Here is a 17,590-nt window from a genome sequence, read left to right as displayed (position 1 = left end):
TTTCATCCCTCTTGTATCCCCAGCATTGAAAACTTTGCCTGGCACTTAGCAGGTGCTGTAAGTATTTCTGGAACAGGTCATATAATGTTGCTATATGGAAGGGTAACCCTCCATCTCTGTCCTTTCTTTTCTGAGTCCTTAACCCACTATGTGGGACCAGGGCTCGCACCTGCATCCCAGAGTTCCAGAGGCACTGCTGCCCCTGTTGCGCCACAGCAGGAACTCTTCCATAGTTGATTTTAAGATGTGCTTTTTCTCTACTTCTCTCTCCATATGCACTAGCGGCATATGGAGGTGCCCAGGCTAGGGGTCTAACTGGAGCTGTTGCTGCCAACCTATGCCACAGCCACAGCAATGCCAGATCCGAGTCACGTCTGCAACCTACTCTATAGCTCACGGCAACGCCGGATCCTTAACCCACTGAGTGAGGCCAGGGATCGAACCCGAAACCTCGTGGTCCCTAGTTGGATTCGTTTCTGCTGCACCATGATGGGAACTCCATACTTCTCTTGCTTCTTGATGCTGGACTAATTAAAGCAATCTGAAACAAAGTGAGAAAGGATGAGGTTTTAGGTTCCTTCTCAGAGGTGGGCAGTGGAATGGAAAGTGCTGGATTGACACAATGCTGAACTCTGGCAACCAAGATGCATATACATTACAGGCCTGACCTCACACCAAGGGGCTATTTAAATGTGCATTAGCTTTTCCAGGTCAGCCATCCTGCTGAAATGCCTCCTGTCCCTCTGCTTTCCATGGCAAGTGCAGCTGGCAGGACCCAAGCTTATAGTGTCCTCTCCGGGTGAAGAAACCTGCCACACCTTTGGTTTTTAAGGTGACACACCCCGCTCCGGGAAGGAATGAACACTTGCTTTGATTCACCAAGCATGGTGACTAAAATCTCTGCTGCAAGTGTGACATGGGACAGGACAGAACTCCTGGAGCTGGAGTCATCCAAGGGTGACAGCTGTGGGACAGCCTGTCGGCAGCTGGGTAGTGCCCAGGGCAGGCCCCGAGTTGAGCAGTGGTGATTCATGGAAATTCCATCAGAGACAGCGCTCTGTGCTTTGTTCCAGGCTAAACTGGGGAGCCAAGTCACTTTGGAAGGAATGTGTACAAAGTTTTCATATGAGGACCTGACGTTTTATAGGGTGGAATCACATTTGATTCAAACCATCTGTTGAATATCAAGTTGAGCCTTTCCCTTTTTCATAGATCCCTCGTGTTCGACATCAGCTCAGTGTAATAAATCTTTGCTCAGGGCCAGGCACCAGGGTTATAGAGCCAAATGACACAGTGGTCCCTGTTTTGGAGATGATTCTGGTCGAGTGGAAGTAAAAGTTATACATTTATGTGTATTTTCCCTTCCCTGGTTGTGAGGCTGGGGTTGTGGTTTATGTGCATCACAGTTGCCAGAGCTGAGCATTGGGCCAATCATTTTGTTGATGAAATAAGCACACGAAGAACTCTCAGTGGTTTGCCAAGTACTTAACCGAGATGTATAACATCGTGGGTCACTGATACCATATTACGTAGGTTCCTATTGCAGTTGCCGAAAACACTGTTTGCGGTGAGATAGTGACCACAACTGTGGCCGGAGAAAAAAATGAAGATGCTAAAATTGTTGGAGTAGACACAGGCTGTTTTGTACTCCGAAGGTTAAAGTAGGTTCTTTAACACGATGAAAAGGCAGCTCTTATGTGACATGTTTAGTAAGCCGTTGGTAATGCTAAACGTGAGCATATTTTCCCAATTGTCTCCGAAATGGTCCTAAAAGGACATTAATTATCTCATCTTTCAATTTGGAAGATGCTATGGTCAGCACTTTAGGGATCATAAAAATAAGACAGAGGCCCGTCCAAAGAGAGCTTAAAATCTGGTAGCGCTCCATAACCAGCCGCATACGTGTTCCCAAAGCTTTTGAAAGAGTGAACAACATTGGCGTGTAGGTGCACTTTTCTGAGGAGTGCGTTCATGAAATCATCCAGCGACTCATGTTCCCCAAAGATGAAGACCCTCGGTAGTAGGAGACAGCTGGTGGCATACGCAGAGGCTCAGCAGGATGGAGGAAGGTGGCATCTGACTTCCGAATTCCTGAAGGGCAGGCAGGGTTCCAGCAGGAGAGAGGGTTCGGCTTCTTGAAGTGGGGAGATCACCACAGGAGAGACACAAGGTAGGGAGTGCAAGGCTGCTTTGGGGAAGAGCTGGCAGGTCAGACCATAAGCTGGGGTGCAGCTCTAGGCAATAAAGTCATCAAGTCTTGGGGCCATGCTGTGGGAAGCCTTCAAATGTTTCTTGAATTGGGAGTTCTCATCGTGGGTCAGGGGAAACCAATAAGACTAGTATCCATGAGGATGTGGGTTGGATCCCTGGCCTCACTCAGTAGGTTAAAGATCTGACATTGCCGTGAGCTGTGGCGAAGTTCACAGACACAGCTGAGAGCCTGCATTGCTGTGGCTATGGCCTAGGCTGGCAGTTGTAGCTACGATTTGACCCCTAGCCTGGGAACTTCCATATGCCATAGGTGTGGCCCTAAGAAGAAAAAAAAAATTTCTTGAATTGAAATTAATATAGAATTTTCTGTAAAATTAAATTAGAACTTTAAAAATACTATCAGGAGTTCCCTGGTGGCTCAGTGGTTTAAGGGTCCAGCATTGCCACTGTTGTGGCTCAGGTCACTGCTGTGGCACAGGTTTGATCCCTGGCCCCCAAACTTCTGGATGCTGCAGCCGAGGCAAAAAAAAAAAATGTTTAAGAAAATACCATCAAGTGTTTCATGGCCCCGTCTGAGCTTGCATAAGCATTTTTATGTTTGCAATAAACTAATTTTTTAATTGTCCAAAGAAGTATTTAATATCAGCTATCATAGAAAAAGGGACATCTAAGTTAAAAGGGCCAGTTTAAGACCAGGCTGAAGTAAAGCCAAGAAAAGTGAAATAAAACAAGAACAGCACAGAGGGACAGTCTTGCACCTAAAATTCTGATGGCAACGGACAACATATGCCTAGATTATTATTATTTCTTTATGGCCGCAGCCATGAAATACGGAAGTTCCTGGGCCAGGGATTGAATCCGAGCCTGGCTAGGGCAATGCCAGATCTGTTAACCTTGAGCTGGGCAGGGGATCAAACCACTGCCTCTGCAGGATCCTTAACCCACTGCCCCACAACCAGTGGGAACTCCCACATGCCTAAATTGTAAGAGGATAGAAGAGGGATTCATGGGGAGGAGTTGCAGAGGGCAGCCTACTTGCAGTAGTCAGAAGCACTGCAGAAAACTGTAATGCTATTTTGTTACAAACTGGGATCATATGACATACATGGTTTTAGTATTCTGCTCTGTTAACCTCATAGCAACCCGAACATTTTCCCCAGGTCATTTCTTCAAAACATGTATACTTTGAAAGCCTGTGTAATGTCTCATGATTTGAATATGCCCAGTGAAGTTATTTGGTCAAGGTCCTTTCAGGGCTCATAATAAATATAACTATAGCATACTCCAGAATTACGGCACCACAGTCAATTCCCATGTGAGTTCATCATCCTGTGCCCTGCCCAATACTGAGTATTTTCACTGTAAAATCTGCCAGTTTTTAAATTAATTCTTTTGGCTGTACCTGTGGCATATGGATGTTCCTGGGCCAGCTATTGAACTGGCGTCACAGCAGTGACCCAAGCCACTGCAGTGACAATGCTGGGTCCTTAACCCGCTGCTCCACAAGAGAACTCCCGTAAAATCTGCGAATTTTGTAGTAGAAATTTTCTTTCATGCCAATAATAAACATTTTTTTCACATTTTATCATTAGTTATTTTGCCTATGGGTTATTTATTGCTATTCTTTTTCCATTGTGTCTTATGATTTTTTCCCAGTTAATTTACATAAGTTTTTTACGTGGCATTAGCCTTTTTCTTTTCTTTTTTTTTTTTTTGGTCTTCTGTCTTTTTAGGGCCACACCTGAAGCATATGGAGGTTTCCAGGCTAGGGGTTGAATGGGAGCTGCAGCTGCTGGCCTACACCATAGCCACAGCAACACAGGATTCAAGCCACATCTGCAACCTACACCACAGCTCTGGGCAACACCAGATCCTTAACCCACTGAGCAAGGCCAGAGATTGAACCCGCACACTAATGGATACTAGTTGGGTTTGTAGTCCCCTGAACCACTACAGGAATTCCCCCAAATTTTATATTTTTATAGTCAGACCTTTAGATACTTTTTTTTTTATTTTTAAAAAATTTTTTATGGTTGCACCTGAAGCATATGTAAGTTCCCAGGCTGGTGGTCAAACTGGAACTGCAGCTTCAGATTGTGCCAAGCCACGGAAACACCAGATCCGAGGGGCATCTGTGACCTACACCACAAGTTGTGGCAATGACAGATCCTTAACCCACTGAGAGAGGCCAGGGATCCAACCCACATCCTCACGGAGACTATGTTGAATCCTAACCCACTGAGCCACAATGGGATATTTAAATTCCTTCTCTATCCAGAGATCAGAATAACATTCATATAAATGTTTTTACGGTCTGTGATCAAGGTTTTTTTCAGGCAGTCCTTATGCTTTCAGGTGTCTTCATCAGACCAGGTGGTATTATTTATGTGTCTGATGCAAGAAGGAATTAAGGTGAGGAATGGTATGTTAGTGGAATTGGCACAGCCTGGTGGTTAGCACTGTGGTGCTTGCAGTGTCTCCCAGACTTTGAATCTGGCTCTCCCACTTACTATGTGATCTTTTATGTCACTTAGCTTCTCTGTTCTAGGTTTCCTTATCTTTCAAATGGGTTAATAATAGAACCAACTTCAGATGGTTATTGGAATAAAATGAATTGATCTGTTAAGTCCCTTAGAACAAGTCCTGGTGGAGGCTGGATAGGTGCTCTGAAGCTTGACATTGTTTCAGTACAGTTGGCATTTCTAAAATTTTAAACATTTCAGAGCGCTCCTCACCTCCCATCTTTACTAGAGCCTGCCACTGCCACTTTGGTAAGCGAGATACGCCGGCCCCCTGGAGGCCTCAAGTGAAGTTTATTTCCCGCTCTGGAAAAGTGTCTAGAGCACATCGCGGAGCTGGTGTGGCTCCCAGCTTGCAGCCGCAGATCCACTTTCTCCCCAGGGTTTTGCACCTGCTCGCCTCTGCGCCTCATTTGTAGACCCGGAGCAACTTCCGTATGCACGCATGCATGCATGCACTCATTCATTCCAGCTCACTTCAGATCCAGCTCACTCCAGACACTCTGCGGGGCGCTCGCCGTGCACGAGTCGTTGGTGGGGAGTGCACTGGGCATAGAACCCGACCCCGTGGGGGCTGCCGTCCATGAAAAAAAAGATTAGGTGTTGTACGGAGATGGGCAAGTTCCTGCTTTCGCGTCTGTACAACCGGGGCCACACGACCCTCCTTACAGGGTTCCTGGAAGATTGACCAGAGTCCCTAAGCAGGGGGCGGGTGCAGGAGGACCGCGCCGCCGAGTGGACGCGCGCTCGGCCCCGCCCTCGGCGCTCGCCCGCTCCAGGTCGGGCCGCTTCCCAGCTTCTCCTCTCTAGAGCTAGCGGCTCCACGCACGGGGAGCACAGCCCAAGACACGTGAAACGTTTTTAACCTGCAAGATCCCGTCTCCACCCAGCGCCGCACGGAGCATGCGCAGGCCCGCGCGTGGGCGGGACCTCGGAGGGAGGGCCTGGGGCCCAGCAACTTCCGCTTCCGGCCCCATATGAACTCTCCCGCCACTCGGGAAAAGCGGTTGTTTGGGTTTGTTCGGCCTCACGTTTGCTGTGGTTGTAGGTTAGAGGCACCCCCGCGGGTTTAGGGCGGGCAGCAATCCTGGTGTGGAGGCTTGCTAGTCTGGAAAAGGGAAGAGAACTTTGGGGCGACGGGCGCCGAGGGCGGGTGTAGGGTACGGGTCGCTCATCAGCGTCCCCGGGGCTGATTGACCGCCCGGGGATGATTGACCGCCCGGGGATGGGGGGAAGGGGAGGGGTCGGGGTCTTCGCTGGGTTCCTGGGGATGCTGCTGAGGGGGGGACTGCTGAAGATGCTCTGAGGGGGGCTGCTGAGGATGCTGTTGAAGATACTGCTGAGGGGGGCTGATAGGGGGGCTGCTGAGGAGGGTTCCGACACCCGTAATTCCAAAGATCGCTGTCTGTCTGCCAGGGTCCTAAGGTGGGAAGCAAGTAGCTGGACCCGGTCCACTGAGGCTCGGTAGCCAGAATCAACCCTGGTTTCCTCCAATTCAGGACTGCAACTCCCATGAATTCTTGGGACTGCAAAGACCTAAGGGTGGTGGCACACAGGCCTCTGAGTGACCAGGCAGCGTCATCTGACATTGATGTTGCTGGAAGTCAGGACCACTGCCTGCGTCTCCTCAGCTCACACCGCTTTCCCACCGGTTTTACACAGGTGTTACAGATGTGTTGTGGAAAGGGTGGAACACACAGAAGACGTGACTCAGGGATGCTACTGTTAACATTTTGCGCATGCTTCAACTCAGCTATCTTCCCCTCTGTGCATGTGGAGTTATTTTTGCATTTTTGTTTCTAACTCCACTTTCAATCATTTTAACTTTTTTTTTTTTGCTTTCTTCCAAGGTACCAAGATGGAGTTTTTTGGAGGAAAGCGGAGGAAACTGAGGTTGGCAGATGACCAAAGGAATGCTTGCTATCCACATAGCCTTCAGTTTTATTTGCAACCACCTTCTGAAAACATATCTTTGACAGAGTTTGAAAACTTGGCTGTTGAGAGACTTAAGTGTGAGTGATTTGAGTTTGAATTTATATATTCTTTTTAAAAAGTATTTTTATTTTATGACTGCACCTGTGGCATATTGAAGTTCCCAGGCCAGAGATTGAATCTGAGTTGCAGGTGTGACCTACACTACAGCTGTGGCAATGTGGAAATCTTTAACTCGCTGTACCAGGCTGGGGGTTGAACCTACACCTCTGCAGAGACCTGAGCCACTACAGTCGCATTCTTAACCCACTGTACCACAGTGGGAACTCTGGATTTATATATTCTTGAGAACCTCATGCTTCGTGGGACTGAATTAGAATAATTTCATTTCTCCATTTGACCCATTTATTAAGGATTTTCTATTGAGATTTTACTGTTCATTCTTTATTCACTGTAACGTGCATATTTATTGAGTGCCACTATATTTTAGGTGACAGGGATTTTGAGCTGAATAATATAATTCTCATCTTTGTTGAAGCTGTATTCTAGTTCATGGAGATGGACATCCATAATAATAATTATAGTTTAGTATTTTAAGTGCTCTAGTAGAGGGAAATAATAGTGCCATTGAAACATAGAAGTGGGAATGATTAGTGCAGTCTGACTAAGACTTCTTAACTAGAAGTTGAAATGTGATCTGGACCTTGAAGGATGAGCAGAAATTTCTCAGCAGAGAAGCGAAGGGCTTTTCCAAGCTGAGATAATAGCCTGTACGAAGGCTTGGAGGCACGAGAGAGAATGTCACATGTGAGGGAACAGTGACAAGTTTAGGGTACATGGTAAAGTATGGATAATCAAGGGCATTTTGTGCCGAGCTAATGGCATAATGTTGGAGTGTAAGAAGGATGTAGCAATTGTACAGGGGGCTTAATTATTTTCCGTGTGTTGAAAGAAAGAAGTTAGGTGTGCTGATACAGAGTGGGGGCCATGGCAGGGGGTGGTTGCGGATCTCAGTACCTGTTTGTTGAAAGAAAGTGAAGGCTGAAGGCGAGGGAGAGTAGGTTTGGGGAAGCTTAGCAGTGTCAGGTGAAGGCAAGGGAGAGTGGGTTTGGGAAGCTCAGCAGTGTCAGGTGAAGGCGAGGGAGAGTGGGTTTGGGGAAGCTCAGCAGTGTCAGGTGAAGGCGAGGGAGAGTGGGTTTGGGAAGCTCAGCAGTGTCAGGTGAAGGCGAGGGAGAGTGGGTTTGGGGAAGCTCAGCAGTGTCAGATGCTTCATAGAGGTTAGATGATTGAAGAGCATCCTTTGGGCTTGGCACTTGAGAAATGAGATGGTAAGGCAGTGACAGTGGCAGTGATAAGAAGGTAGAGATTTAAGGGATGCCATGGCAGTATGATTGACAGAATTTGGTGACTGCTGGGGATGGGGGAGTCGTGGGGTTGACTGAAGTTCCTGCCCCGATGGTCGGGTAGAGGCGGCTTGGGTTGCAGGAAGAGGAGTGGGCTACCATAAGACTGTGCTACCTGTGAGACGTGGGTTTATGTTTATGATTCATTTTAGAAGTTTTTTGATCTCGAATTAAATATTCCTCTTTTTGAAGGAGTTCTTCTGGGGCTCAGAGGGTTAAGGTCTTGGTGTTGTCCCTGCTATGGTGTGGGTTTGATTGGATCTTCCACATACCCTAGGTGTGGCCAAAAAAAAAAAAAGCCTCTTTTCATACTGATGGAAGAATTCCTCTGAGGAAGGGTTGGTAGGGGCTTCAGGAGCCTGAACAGTAGGTAGCATCAAGTCAGAATGATTCATTTGGGTGATGGGAGGGCCCTGCTTCTTCCCCGTTGTGTCTCCTCCTCTGCTTCTTCAGGAAGGGAGGACCATGTTTTTCTGAGTCTGCTGAGTTGGTGAAGCGGACTCCCTCACAGACCCCCCACACTGGGGGTGCATACGCCGACAGGCTTCTGCCTCCCTCAGCAGTGGCGCTCTGAGCAGCTGCCGCCGTCCCCCATGGTTGAGAATCCCTGGTGTGAGATTATGCTGTGTGATGTGGGTATTCTCTGCACATGGTTGGAGATTATCCTCTTATGTATAATTTATATCATGTACTTACAGAAAATAAAGCTTAAATACTGTCATCTTTTATAAACAAGTAATTGTGGAATTGCTATTCATAAATTTTGTCTTGGATTTAGTTTTTTAAAATTTATTTTGCATTTATACTTTTTTTCCTTTTCTTCTGTTTTAAAATTTTTTTAGTGCTAAAATCAGTTGAGAATCTTGGTGTGAGCTATGTGAAAGGAACCGAGCAGTACCAGAGCAAGCTGGAGGCTGAGCTTCGGAAGCTCAAGTTTTCCTACAGAGTAAGTAAAGGAGAGAAAAAATGGGATTTCCCATTGTGGTTCAGTGGGTTACGAACCAAACTAGTAACCATGAGGATGCCAGTACGATCCCTGGCCTCCATTAGTGGGTTAAGGATCTGGCATTGCTGTGAGCTGTGGTGTAGGCTGGCAGCTGCAGCTCCGATTCAACCTCTAGACTAGGGACTTCCGTATGGTGCAGATATGGTCCTAAAAAGACAGAGAGAGAGAAAGGAAATGGTCCTTTGGTTTGTGTTTATCTATGTACTGGGAGTCAGTTGTGGGACAGGTCTTGTGTTAGGCACAGGGCTTTAAAAAAGACCCTGCCTGATGATACCTGAGGTCACCTGAGGGTGACTGACATGCAGTCAGATGACTCCAGAGTGGCAGGACTTCTCGACTTCAGCCTCCGGATGTTCAGGTCCTGGTGATTCCTTGGTGCATTTAGGGGCTCGCTAGCGTCTCTGTCTTCTACCCAATCCCTGTCTCCAGATGTTGCCAGCTGTGCCCCTCCAGTACAAGTGATGGATGTTGCTCTTAAGAGTAGTCCAAGAACTCCAGCGCACAGAGAATTAGCTCAGGTGGGGGTGCTGGATGGATGAACCCAGTCTTGATGGATGTTGTCTGATTTTTATTTTGGGGAGGTGATTACCAACAGCAGATTGACAGGATCGTGTCTGGTGGGTAAAAGCAGTTAGGAGCCTGGTAAGAGTGGATTGAGTGGAGGGAAGAGAGTAAGAAGGTAGAATTGGAAGATCTTAGTGAGGGACTCTGGGGAGAAGGAGAGGAGGGTTCTGAATGATCCCGGGTTTCCGGTTAGGACAGGCTGGTGGATGGTGATGGCAGGCAAGTCTAATTGGAAGGAAGACGCTGAGTTTAGTTCTCGACATGACTTTGAGGTGCTTGTGGAGCTGGCTAGGGGACAGTCAGGTATGCACACACATCTGGACTTGGGGATGGCCGGGTGGGAGGGCACCTTCAGATGGAAGTGGGCACAGGAGAGAGCCACTGGCAAACATTCGAGTGAGGAGGGAAGTGATGGAGGATAGGGCGTGAGGACTACCGACCTTCCAGTGGGTGGAAAGGGAGGGTGGTTGAGCAGCAGCTGCCTGAGAGGTGGGAGGTCAGCCAGGAGGAGGGTAGCCTGGGGGCCAAGGAAGCTGGAGGTTCAGTACTAGTGATCGTGGTGCAGATGATGCTTCTGTGGGAAAAACCACGGCAGATGTTCACAGTATCCTTATCGTGTCCCAGAGTTTGTTGTGAGTGCATTACAGCTGTTAACCTATCTAGTCCAGAGAGCAGTCTTAGGTGGGGTGGGTACTGTTACTGCCCCTGTTTTGTAGACGAGGAGGCTGCCTTATGGGTTGGCTGGGTAACTTGCCCAAGCTTGTGAGATCTGAATCTGGACATCATGTCCTGTCTGCCCAATTTCAGAAACCTAGGCCAGAGCCAGGAAGATGAATTGTGCAGAATGGATGGGACTTATCAGCGGGGTGGACTTTGTGATAGAGGCAGAGAGAGAGGTGCATATAGAATGCATCCTCTTCTAACATGATTAGCTGAAAAGACGGGGGAAATGGGGCTGAACATAGATCTGAGGGAAAAAGGGAAGATGCTCTCTCTCACACACACTAGGAGGTCCTCGAACATGTTTACAAGCTGAGCAGAAAGATCCAGAAGGGAAAGAAGAGGAGAAGAGCTTGAAGGTACTTTGAGGGAGCATTTGATAAAACCAGGGTGCTTGGGAGGCAGGAGCGGGTACCAGGGTTTAGGTGAGGGGATTGCTTTATGTAGGCTTGGGGGTTGGTGGTGCAGAATTATCCAGGAGGGAGGAGAGGGTAGCACACACATGTGGCAGGAGCTTGGAGCTGAAGGAGTTGGCCTGGTGGCCTTTATCTTCTGTAAAGTGGGTGAGGTCACTTGATGAGAGAGGAGCGGGGTGTTGAGGGAGTGGGGCCACCTGGTGAGGTTGACATGGCTTTGCCAAGACAGGAGAAGAGGGATGATTGTGTGTCAGATCCCAGCTCTGGGGCTTATAAGCTTTGTGACCCTGGACAGAACTAACTTTCTCATATCTCGGTTTTCTTGTCTTTATTTATTTATTTTTTAATGGCCACACCCACGGCATATGGAAATTCCCCGGCCAGGGACTGAACCAGCGCCTCCCAGCTACCCAAACTGCTGCAGTCGGATTCTTAGCCCACTGTGCCACAGCGGGAACTTGTCCATTTCCTTGTCTTTAAAAGAAGGATATAGTGGTGCCTACCTCCTTGAAGGTTTCAAAGGTCACTGGACTCTAAAAATGCTTATAATGGTGCCTGGTACCTGGGAAGTGCTTGGGGCCTGTTTTCCCTGTAATGAATTGAATAAGGGTTCCTTGAATTGAATAAAGGTCCAGCTGAGGTTAGAGGCTGTAAATTTTTAATGTTCCAAATTCTGTCATTGTATATTTTTTTCCTTGAGGTTCTCAGTGTGTTTTGAGAACAGGACTACAGAGTAGCTCTGGATTTATTTAGAACCTAGGTTTTGCCAAATGCTTGACAATGAATGCAGGTGAGAGGTAAGAAGTGATTGAGGAGGTGAGTGCCCTGGGTGTTGGCTGGATGAGAAGAAAAGGTCAGAGGAGTTGATGGGAAGAAAATAGTGGGGTCCACACCCAGGAGGTTTTGCTTTCACCTGATTCCTAACCTACATTAAATGATACTGTGGAAGGCATATTTTGAAATTTATGTTATTGAAACTCTTACTTTACCATTGGCTTACGCTGACTCTGTATTTCTTTATGCCTTTTACCATTCTGATGCATTTATTTTCTTTATGTGCCATTATTTTTAAGGAAAACTTGGAAGATGAGTATGAGCCACGAAGAAGAGATCACATTTCGCACTTTATTCTGCGCCTTGCTTACTGCCAGTCGTGAGTATACATCTGTCCTCTTGCAGTCAGCTTTGGCATCTCGGGTCATAAACTGGTACCGGGGGGCTGGCAGGTATCGTACTGAACATAGGAGATCTCAGAGTAACCTCAGAACTGAGCACTGTTGCAGCAGATTGTTTGAAACAAGTTGTTTACTAAAAATATCAAAAAATTTTAATTGCAGAATTTTATTGAAATACTTTAACTTTATGGGGGAGACGCTACATTTGGGATTTAAAATTGGAAGAGATTTCATTAGGAACAAGGACTTTTGATACTTTTTTCCCCGGAAAAAAAGTGGAGCTGTTTATAAGAAGTAATTAATCAAACACACACATACTAGAGTCTGCACAGGTTTTTAGAAGTTGAGATGGATTGGCCAGGGCTCATTAGATTAAGATCTTTTCCTTTGGTGGTTGGTTTCTTATAAGTCAATAGTGCCACCCAGAGGGAGGAGAAGTTAGTGTTTTTTTTTTTTTGTTTGTTTTTTTGTAAAAACTTTTTTCCTGTATTAATTTTGGCTAAACTGTATGTTTGTTATTTTTCTTTCCTGTTTCTTTTTGGTAATAGGCTTATCAAATGGGAATCTTGAATTGTTTACTATCCCAAGATAATAACTGAGAAGTTATTGACCAGCTTTGGTCCTAGTTTTTCTTTTCTAAAAAAGCATATGCAGGGAGTTCCCGCCATGGCTCAGTGGTTAACGAACCTGACTAGTATCCATGAGGATGCGGGTTTGATCCCTGGCCTCGCTTGGTGGGTTGAGGATCCCATGTTGCCATGAGCTGTGGTATGGGTCGCAGAATGGCTCGGATTCTGCATTGCTATGACTGTGTTGTAGGCTGGCAGCTGTAGCTCTGATTCAACCCCGCCTGGGAACCTTCATATGCCACTGGTGTGGCCCAAAAAAGACCAAAGACCAAAAAAAAAAGCATATGTACTTTTTACAGTAAACAAATTGCTGACAGTATGAAAGTCATTTGGGGGAAGAAAACTAAATCGTATTTTACATGCAGTAGCATAATTATTTTACAACAGTAATGCATATTATATATCTGTTTTATAACTTAATATCTAATATGTTGGCTTTATAAAAATTGAGGTGTGTTAGTGGATGTTAAATTTTGTGAAATTATAAAACTATACAGCTGTAAGTAACATTTACTTTGCAAAATTTATCTGATCAAAATCTATTCAGAGATAAAAGTTACCTTTAAAAACTTTGATGCTGGAATTCCCTGGTGGCACAGTGGGTTAAGGATCCTTTGATGTCACTGCTGTGGCTCTTGTTACTGCTGTTTTTTGGGTTCTGTCCCTGGCCTGGGAACTTCCACATGCCATGGTGCAGCCAAAAAAACAAATTTTGGAGTTCCCGTCATGGCTCAGTGGAAATGAATCTGACTAGCATCCATGAGGGCACAGGTTTGATCCCTCGCCTCTCTCGGTGGGTTAAGGATCCATCGTTGTCATGAGCTGTGGTGTAGGTTGCAGATGCTGCTTGAATCTGGCATTGGTGTGGCTGTGGTAAGTGTAGGCTAGCAGCTACAGCTCTGATTCAGCCCCTAGCCTAGGAACCTCCATAGGCCACAGGTGTGGCCCTAAAAAGACACAAAAACCCCAACAAAACAAATTTTGGGGTTTATTTGGCATTGATGAAATCATCTCAGACAGAGACAGGGAATACCCCGTTTTCTAAAGTAAATGACTGTTTTGTGATTGCATTAAACGCAGTGCATTATTTTCTTTTAGGCTATTTGATAATGCAGCTAGGCTTGAAGTATTCTGTATTTAATTCTTTAATGTTCATAGCACCTTTCTCCTCCATATTCTGATCACCCCTGGAAGATTGTGGCATGTAGTACATATTCAGCTTTTTCCACAACTGAGGACTTGTATGCTTTTAATTCCTATGCATTGGCCTCTTACTCCTGTTTGGATATTTCATAGAAACTTCTTGGATTTAATAATCAGTAGGCTTTTAAAATAATCATTGGACTTTTCATTTATACTTAAAATTGTCTCGTCTTTATTTCAGTGAAGATCTTAGGCGCTGGTTCATTCAACAAGAAATGGATCTCCTTCGATTTCGATTCCATATTTTACCCAAGGACAAAGTTCAGAGTTTCTTAAAGGATAGCCATTTGCAGTTTGAGGCTGTGAGTATGTTTTTACAGTCATTTCCAATAGTTATCACCATTCATCCTTCCCTGTTACCGTAGGTGCTGGTGTTAATGTGTCGAGTTTGTTCTCTTTACATTTTCTTCACAAGTACCCTCCTGAAAGAATAGCTCTTAGCTTTGCACAGCAGTGAACTTTTCCTTCCTGTGACTGGAAGAAAAGGGGCTCCTTTGTACCAGAGCCTCACCTTTAGTTGCTTTATTAAATATGTGATTTATGAAAGCACTGAAAGGTTTAACTTATAAAAGTTCATCTTTAACCAGAATCTTCCAGGCCCCAAATTTGAAGCTAATAATGTTCTTAAGAAAACAGAGAAGTCAGTGTTTTTGTTGTGGCTCATCAGAAATGAATCTGACCAGCATCCATGAGGACGTAGTTTCGCTCCTGGCATTGCTCAGTGGGTTAAGGATCTGGCCATTGCTGTGGCTCTGGCTTAGGCCAGCAGCTGCAGCTCTGATTCAACCCCTAGCCTGGTAACCTCCATTGGGCGTGGCCCTAAAAAGACCAAACCCCAAAAAGCAGAGTAGTGGTAATTATTTCCAACAGTGAGGTTTGGGGTGTGGGGTAAGACTTTATTTTCAAAATCAATTGTCAGTAAAATCTTTGAATAGTTTGAAAATACGATTTTGTAGACAAATCTGAATGAGTTACATGTAGTAATTATATAAAAAAGAAGAAATGTCTGACATATTTTATGGGGATAATTATTGTGGGTGAAAATAGAATTTATGTCTTGTAGGTGTGTCTGTTGCTGCAGTGGGAAGGTAGAAAAATTCTGTTTTTGGAAAACGTAGGCAGTGGGATGGTAGTTGGTTGGTTGAGACTCCATTTCGGGGTTAGAATGGGCGACTCAAGACCAAATAAACAAGTAGGCGTTGGCGTAGGTGAAGGACCTTGTCCTGTGAGAAGCGGCTGTGCCGAGGTAGCAGGAACCAGCATGGGTTATTGAGTTGGGGGAGGAGGCTGCGCGAAGGGGAGTTCGAGAGAGACACTTTCCAGTTTCTCTAACTTCTCCGAGCCCCATGAGATTTTTAAATAATAACTACCTGGGCAGAGAAAAGCGTCAGTCCAGAGCCATCTCACCCAAATGCCAGGCATTTTCCTCTTTGCTTAGAACGCTGATCGTTAGTCAAGTCCATTATGACTAATATCAGTTACAGTTATTTTCTTTCATACTATTTTTTTTAAGCTATTGTTGAAATGATGGTTTTATTAGATCATAGAGAAAGAGCGTTTGTGAGAAGTTTTACTCTTTATTCTCGATTGTTTCGATAGGTTAAGTAGAATTTTTTTTTAAGCCAAAACCATGTTTCTTTTTTTAAAAACCTCTTGTTGAAGTAGCCCATCTACAGAAAAGAGCACAGATCATAACTGCAGCTCTAGGAAGCAGCACAAAGTAAACATTACCAAGGTTAAGAAGTAGAACTTTGTTGTCACCCTGTGCTCCCTTGTGCCTCTCCCCATTTCCAAACCCTGTCTTCCTCCTGATAGCTACTATTCTGGGTTTAGTATCATAAATAAATTTTGCCTGTTTTTAAACTTTATGTAAATAGTATTACATGCTCTGTCCCCTGCCGTCCCCTGCCCCCCCCTGCTGCGCGCCCTGCAAGCTTTGTTGAGATATAGTGGACACGTGTGATGATTTGATACATATATAAACTGTGAAATCTTTCCCACAGTAAGGGTGGTTAGCACATCCTTCACCTCACTAGGGTACCATTTTGTTGTTGCTATGGTGAGTGTTTAGAAGCTACTCTTCTAGCAGCTTTCAAGCATACAGTACAGAATCATTGGCTACAGTCCCCATGCTGTATCTTCGGTCTCTGGAACTTTTCCTCTTGTAACTGGTTGTTTCTACCCTTTAACCAGCATTTCCTTGTCTTCTCTGCTGCTCGTCCCTGGCAGCTACTGTTCTACTCTCTGTTTCTAAATTTGACTTTTTTATTTTATTTATTTATTTATTTATTTTTGGTCTTTTAGGGTTGCACCCACAACATATGGAAGTTCCCAGACTAGAGGTCAAATAGCAGCTGCCACAACAACACTGGATCTGAGCCATGTCTGCAACCCATACCACAGGTCACAGCAACGCTGGATCCTTAACCCACTGAGTGAGGCCAGGGATCAAACCTGCATCCTCATGGATACTAGTTGGGTTTGTTACCACTGTGCCACCACAGGAACTCCTTCTTTGTTCATTTTTTGTTTGTCTTTTTATTGAGTGTTAAGAATTCTTTACATATTATGAGTACAAGTCCATTATACTTTATATGATTTACAAATGTTTTCTGCCATTTTGAGGATTGTCATTTCATTTTCTTAATAGGATCATTTGCAACACAAAGTTTTTTAATTTAGATAAAGTCTAATTATCTGTTTAATTCTTTTGTCACTTGTACTTTTGTTGTTGGGTCTGAGAAGAATTTGCCTAATGGAAGTTCGTGAGGATTTAGTCCTGTGGTTTTATAGTTTTGATCTTTACATTTAGGTCTGTTTACATTTCGAGTTAAATTCTCTGTATGGTATGAAGTAGCGGTCTAGCTTCATTCTTTTGCATGTGAATATCAAGTTGTCTCAGGATCATTTGTTGAAATGGCTATTCTTTGTTCTCCTCAAGTCTTTTCGTGCTTGTCAAGTCAGTTGACCATAAATTGGTTTATTCCTGGACTTGTGATTTTTTTACTTTGAGCTGTATGTCTCTCTTATGTCAGTACTGTGTGGTCCTGAATCTTGTTACCATAGTTTTGTAATAAGATTTAAAATAGAGAAGTCAGTCTTCTCACTTTATTCTTTTTCAGGATTATTTTTGCAGTTCTGGGTTCCTTGCATTTTATCAATTTTAGGATCAATTTATCAATTTCTACCAATAAGCCAGCTGGGATTCAGGTTAGGATTATGAGGACTAAGTAGATACATTTGGGCAGTATTCCGGTCTTAATAAGTCTGATCCATGAACGTGGGATGTTTTTCTGTTTTTTGAGATCTTTAATTTTTCAACAAAATTGTGTGCTTCTTTTGCTGAGTTTATGCTTAAGTATTTTATTCTTTCTTTTTTCTTCATTATTATTATTAAAGTATAGTTGATTTACAATGTCTTGTCAAGTTCTGTTGTACAACAAAGTGACCCAATCACACACATTTCCCTGTGCTGTACAGTAGGATCCCGTTGCCCATCCATTCCAAATATGACAGTTTGCATCCACCCCCCCCCCCCCAATGCCTATCCGTCCCACTCCCTCCCCTTCCTCCCTGAACCCCAAGTCTGCTCTTCTTGGCCATGATCTGTTTCTGTTTTTTGTTTGTTTGTTATTGTCATGTTAGGATCATCTGTTCTGTATTTTAGATTCCACAAATAACTGATATTGTATGATATTTGTCTTTTTCTTTCTGACTTACCTCACTTAGTATGAGAATCTCTAGATCCATCCATGTTGCTGCAAATAGCATTAGTTTGTCTTTTTTATGATGGAGTAATATTCCATTGTATA

The 17,590-nt window shown here is 44.7% G+C and overlaps 1 protein-coding gene across 8 annotated transcripts in view; it reads left to right on the top strand.

Annotated features, from left to right (window-relative positions):
- PRIM2 (DNA primase subunit 2) overlaps positions 1–17,590 on the top strand; it is a 373,431-nt gene that overhangs the window by 78,103 nt on the left and 277,738 nt on the right. For 4 of the 8 annotated variants that reach the window (XM_047794656.1, XM_047794660.1, XM_047794657.1 and 1 more), the window contains 4 exons: positions 6,581–6,742; positions 8,908–9,011; positions 11,845–11,924; positions 13,960–14,080. In XM_047794656.1, coding sequence (XP_047650612.1) covers positions 6,581–6,742; positions 8,908–9,011; positions 11,845–11,924; positions 13,960–14,080 — 467 coding nt within the window. Of the gene's footprint in view, positions 1–5,664; positions 5,779–6,182; positions 6,393–6,580; positions 6,743–8,907; positions 9,012–11,844; positions 11,925–13,959; positions 14,081–17,590 lie in introns of those variants that run through there. The other 4 variants (XM_047794659.1, XM_047794661.1, XM_047794663.1 and 1 more) reach the window with 4 other exon arrangements.

This window comes from Phacochoerus africanus, chromosome 9, assembly GCF_016906955.1.
Source record: "Phacochoerus africanus isolate WHEZ1 chromosome 9, ROS_Pafr_v1, whole genome shotgun sequence".
In the NCBI taxonomy this organism is placed as follows: Eukaryota; Metazoa; Chordata; class Mammalia; order Artiodactyla; family Suidae; genus Phacochoerus; species Phacochoerus africanus.
The sequence above is the reverse complement of the archived record's forward strand: the minus strand, read 5'-3'. Positions and strand labels throughout refer to the sequence as shown.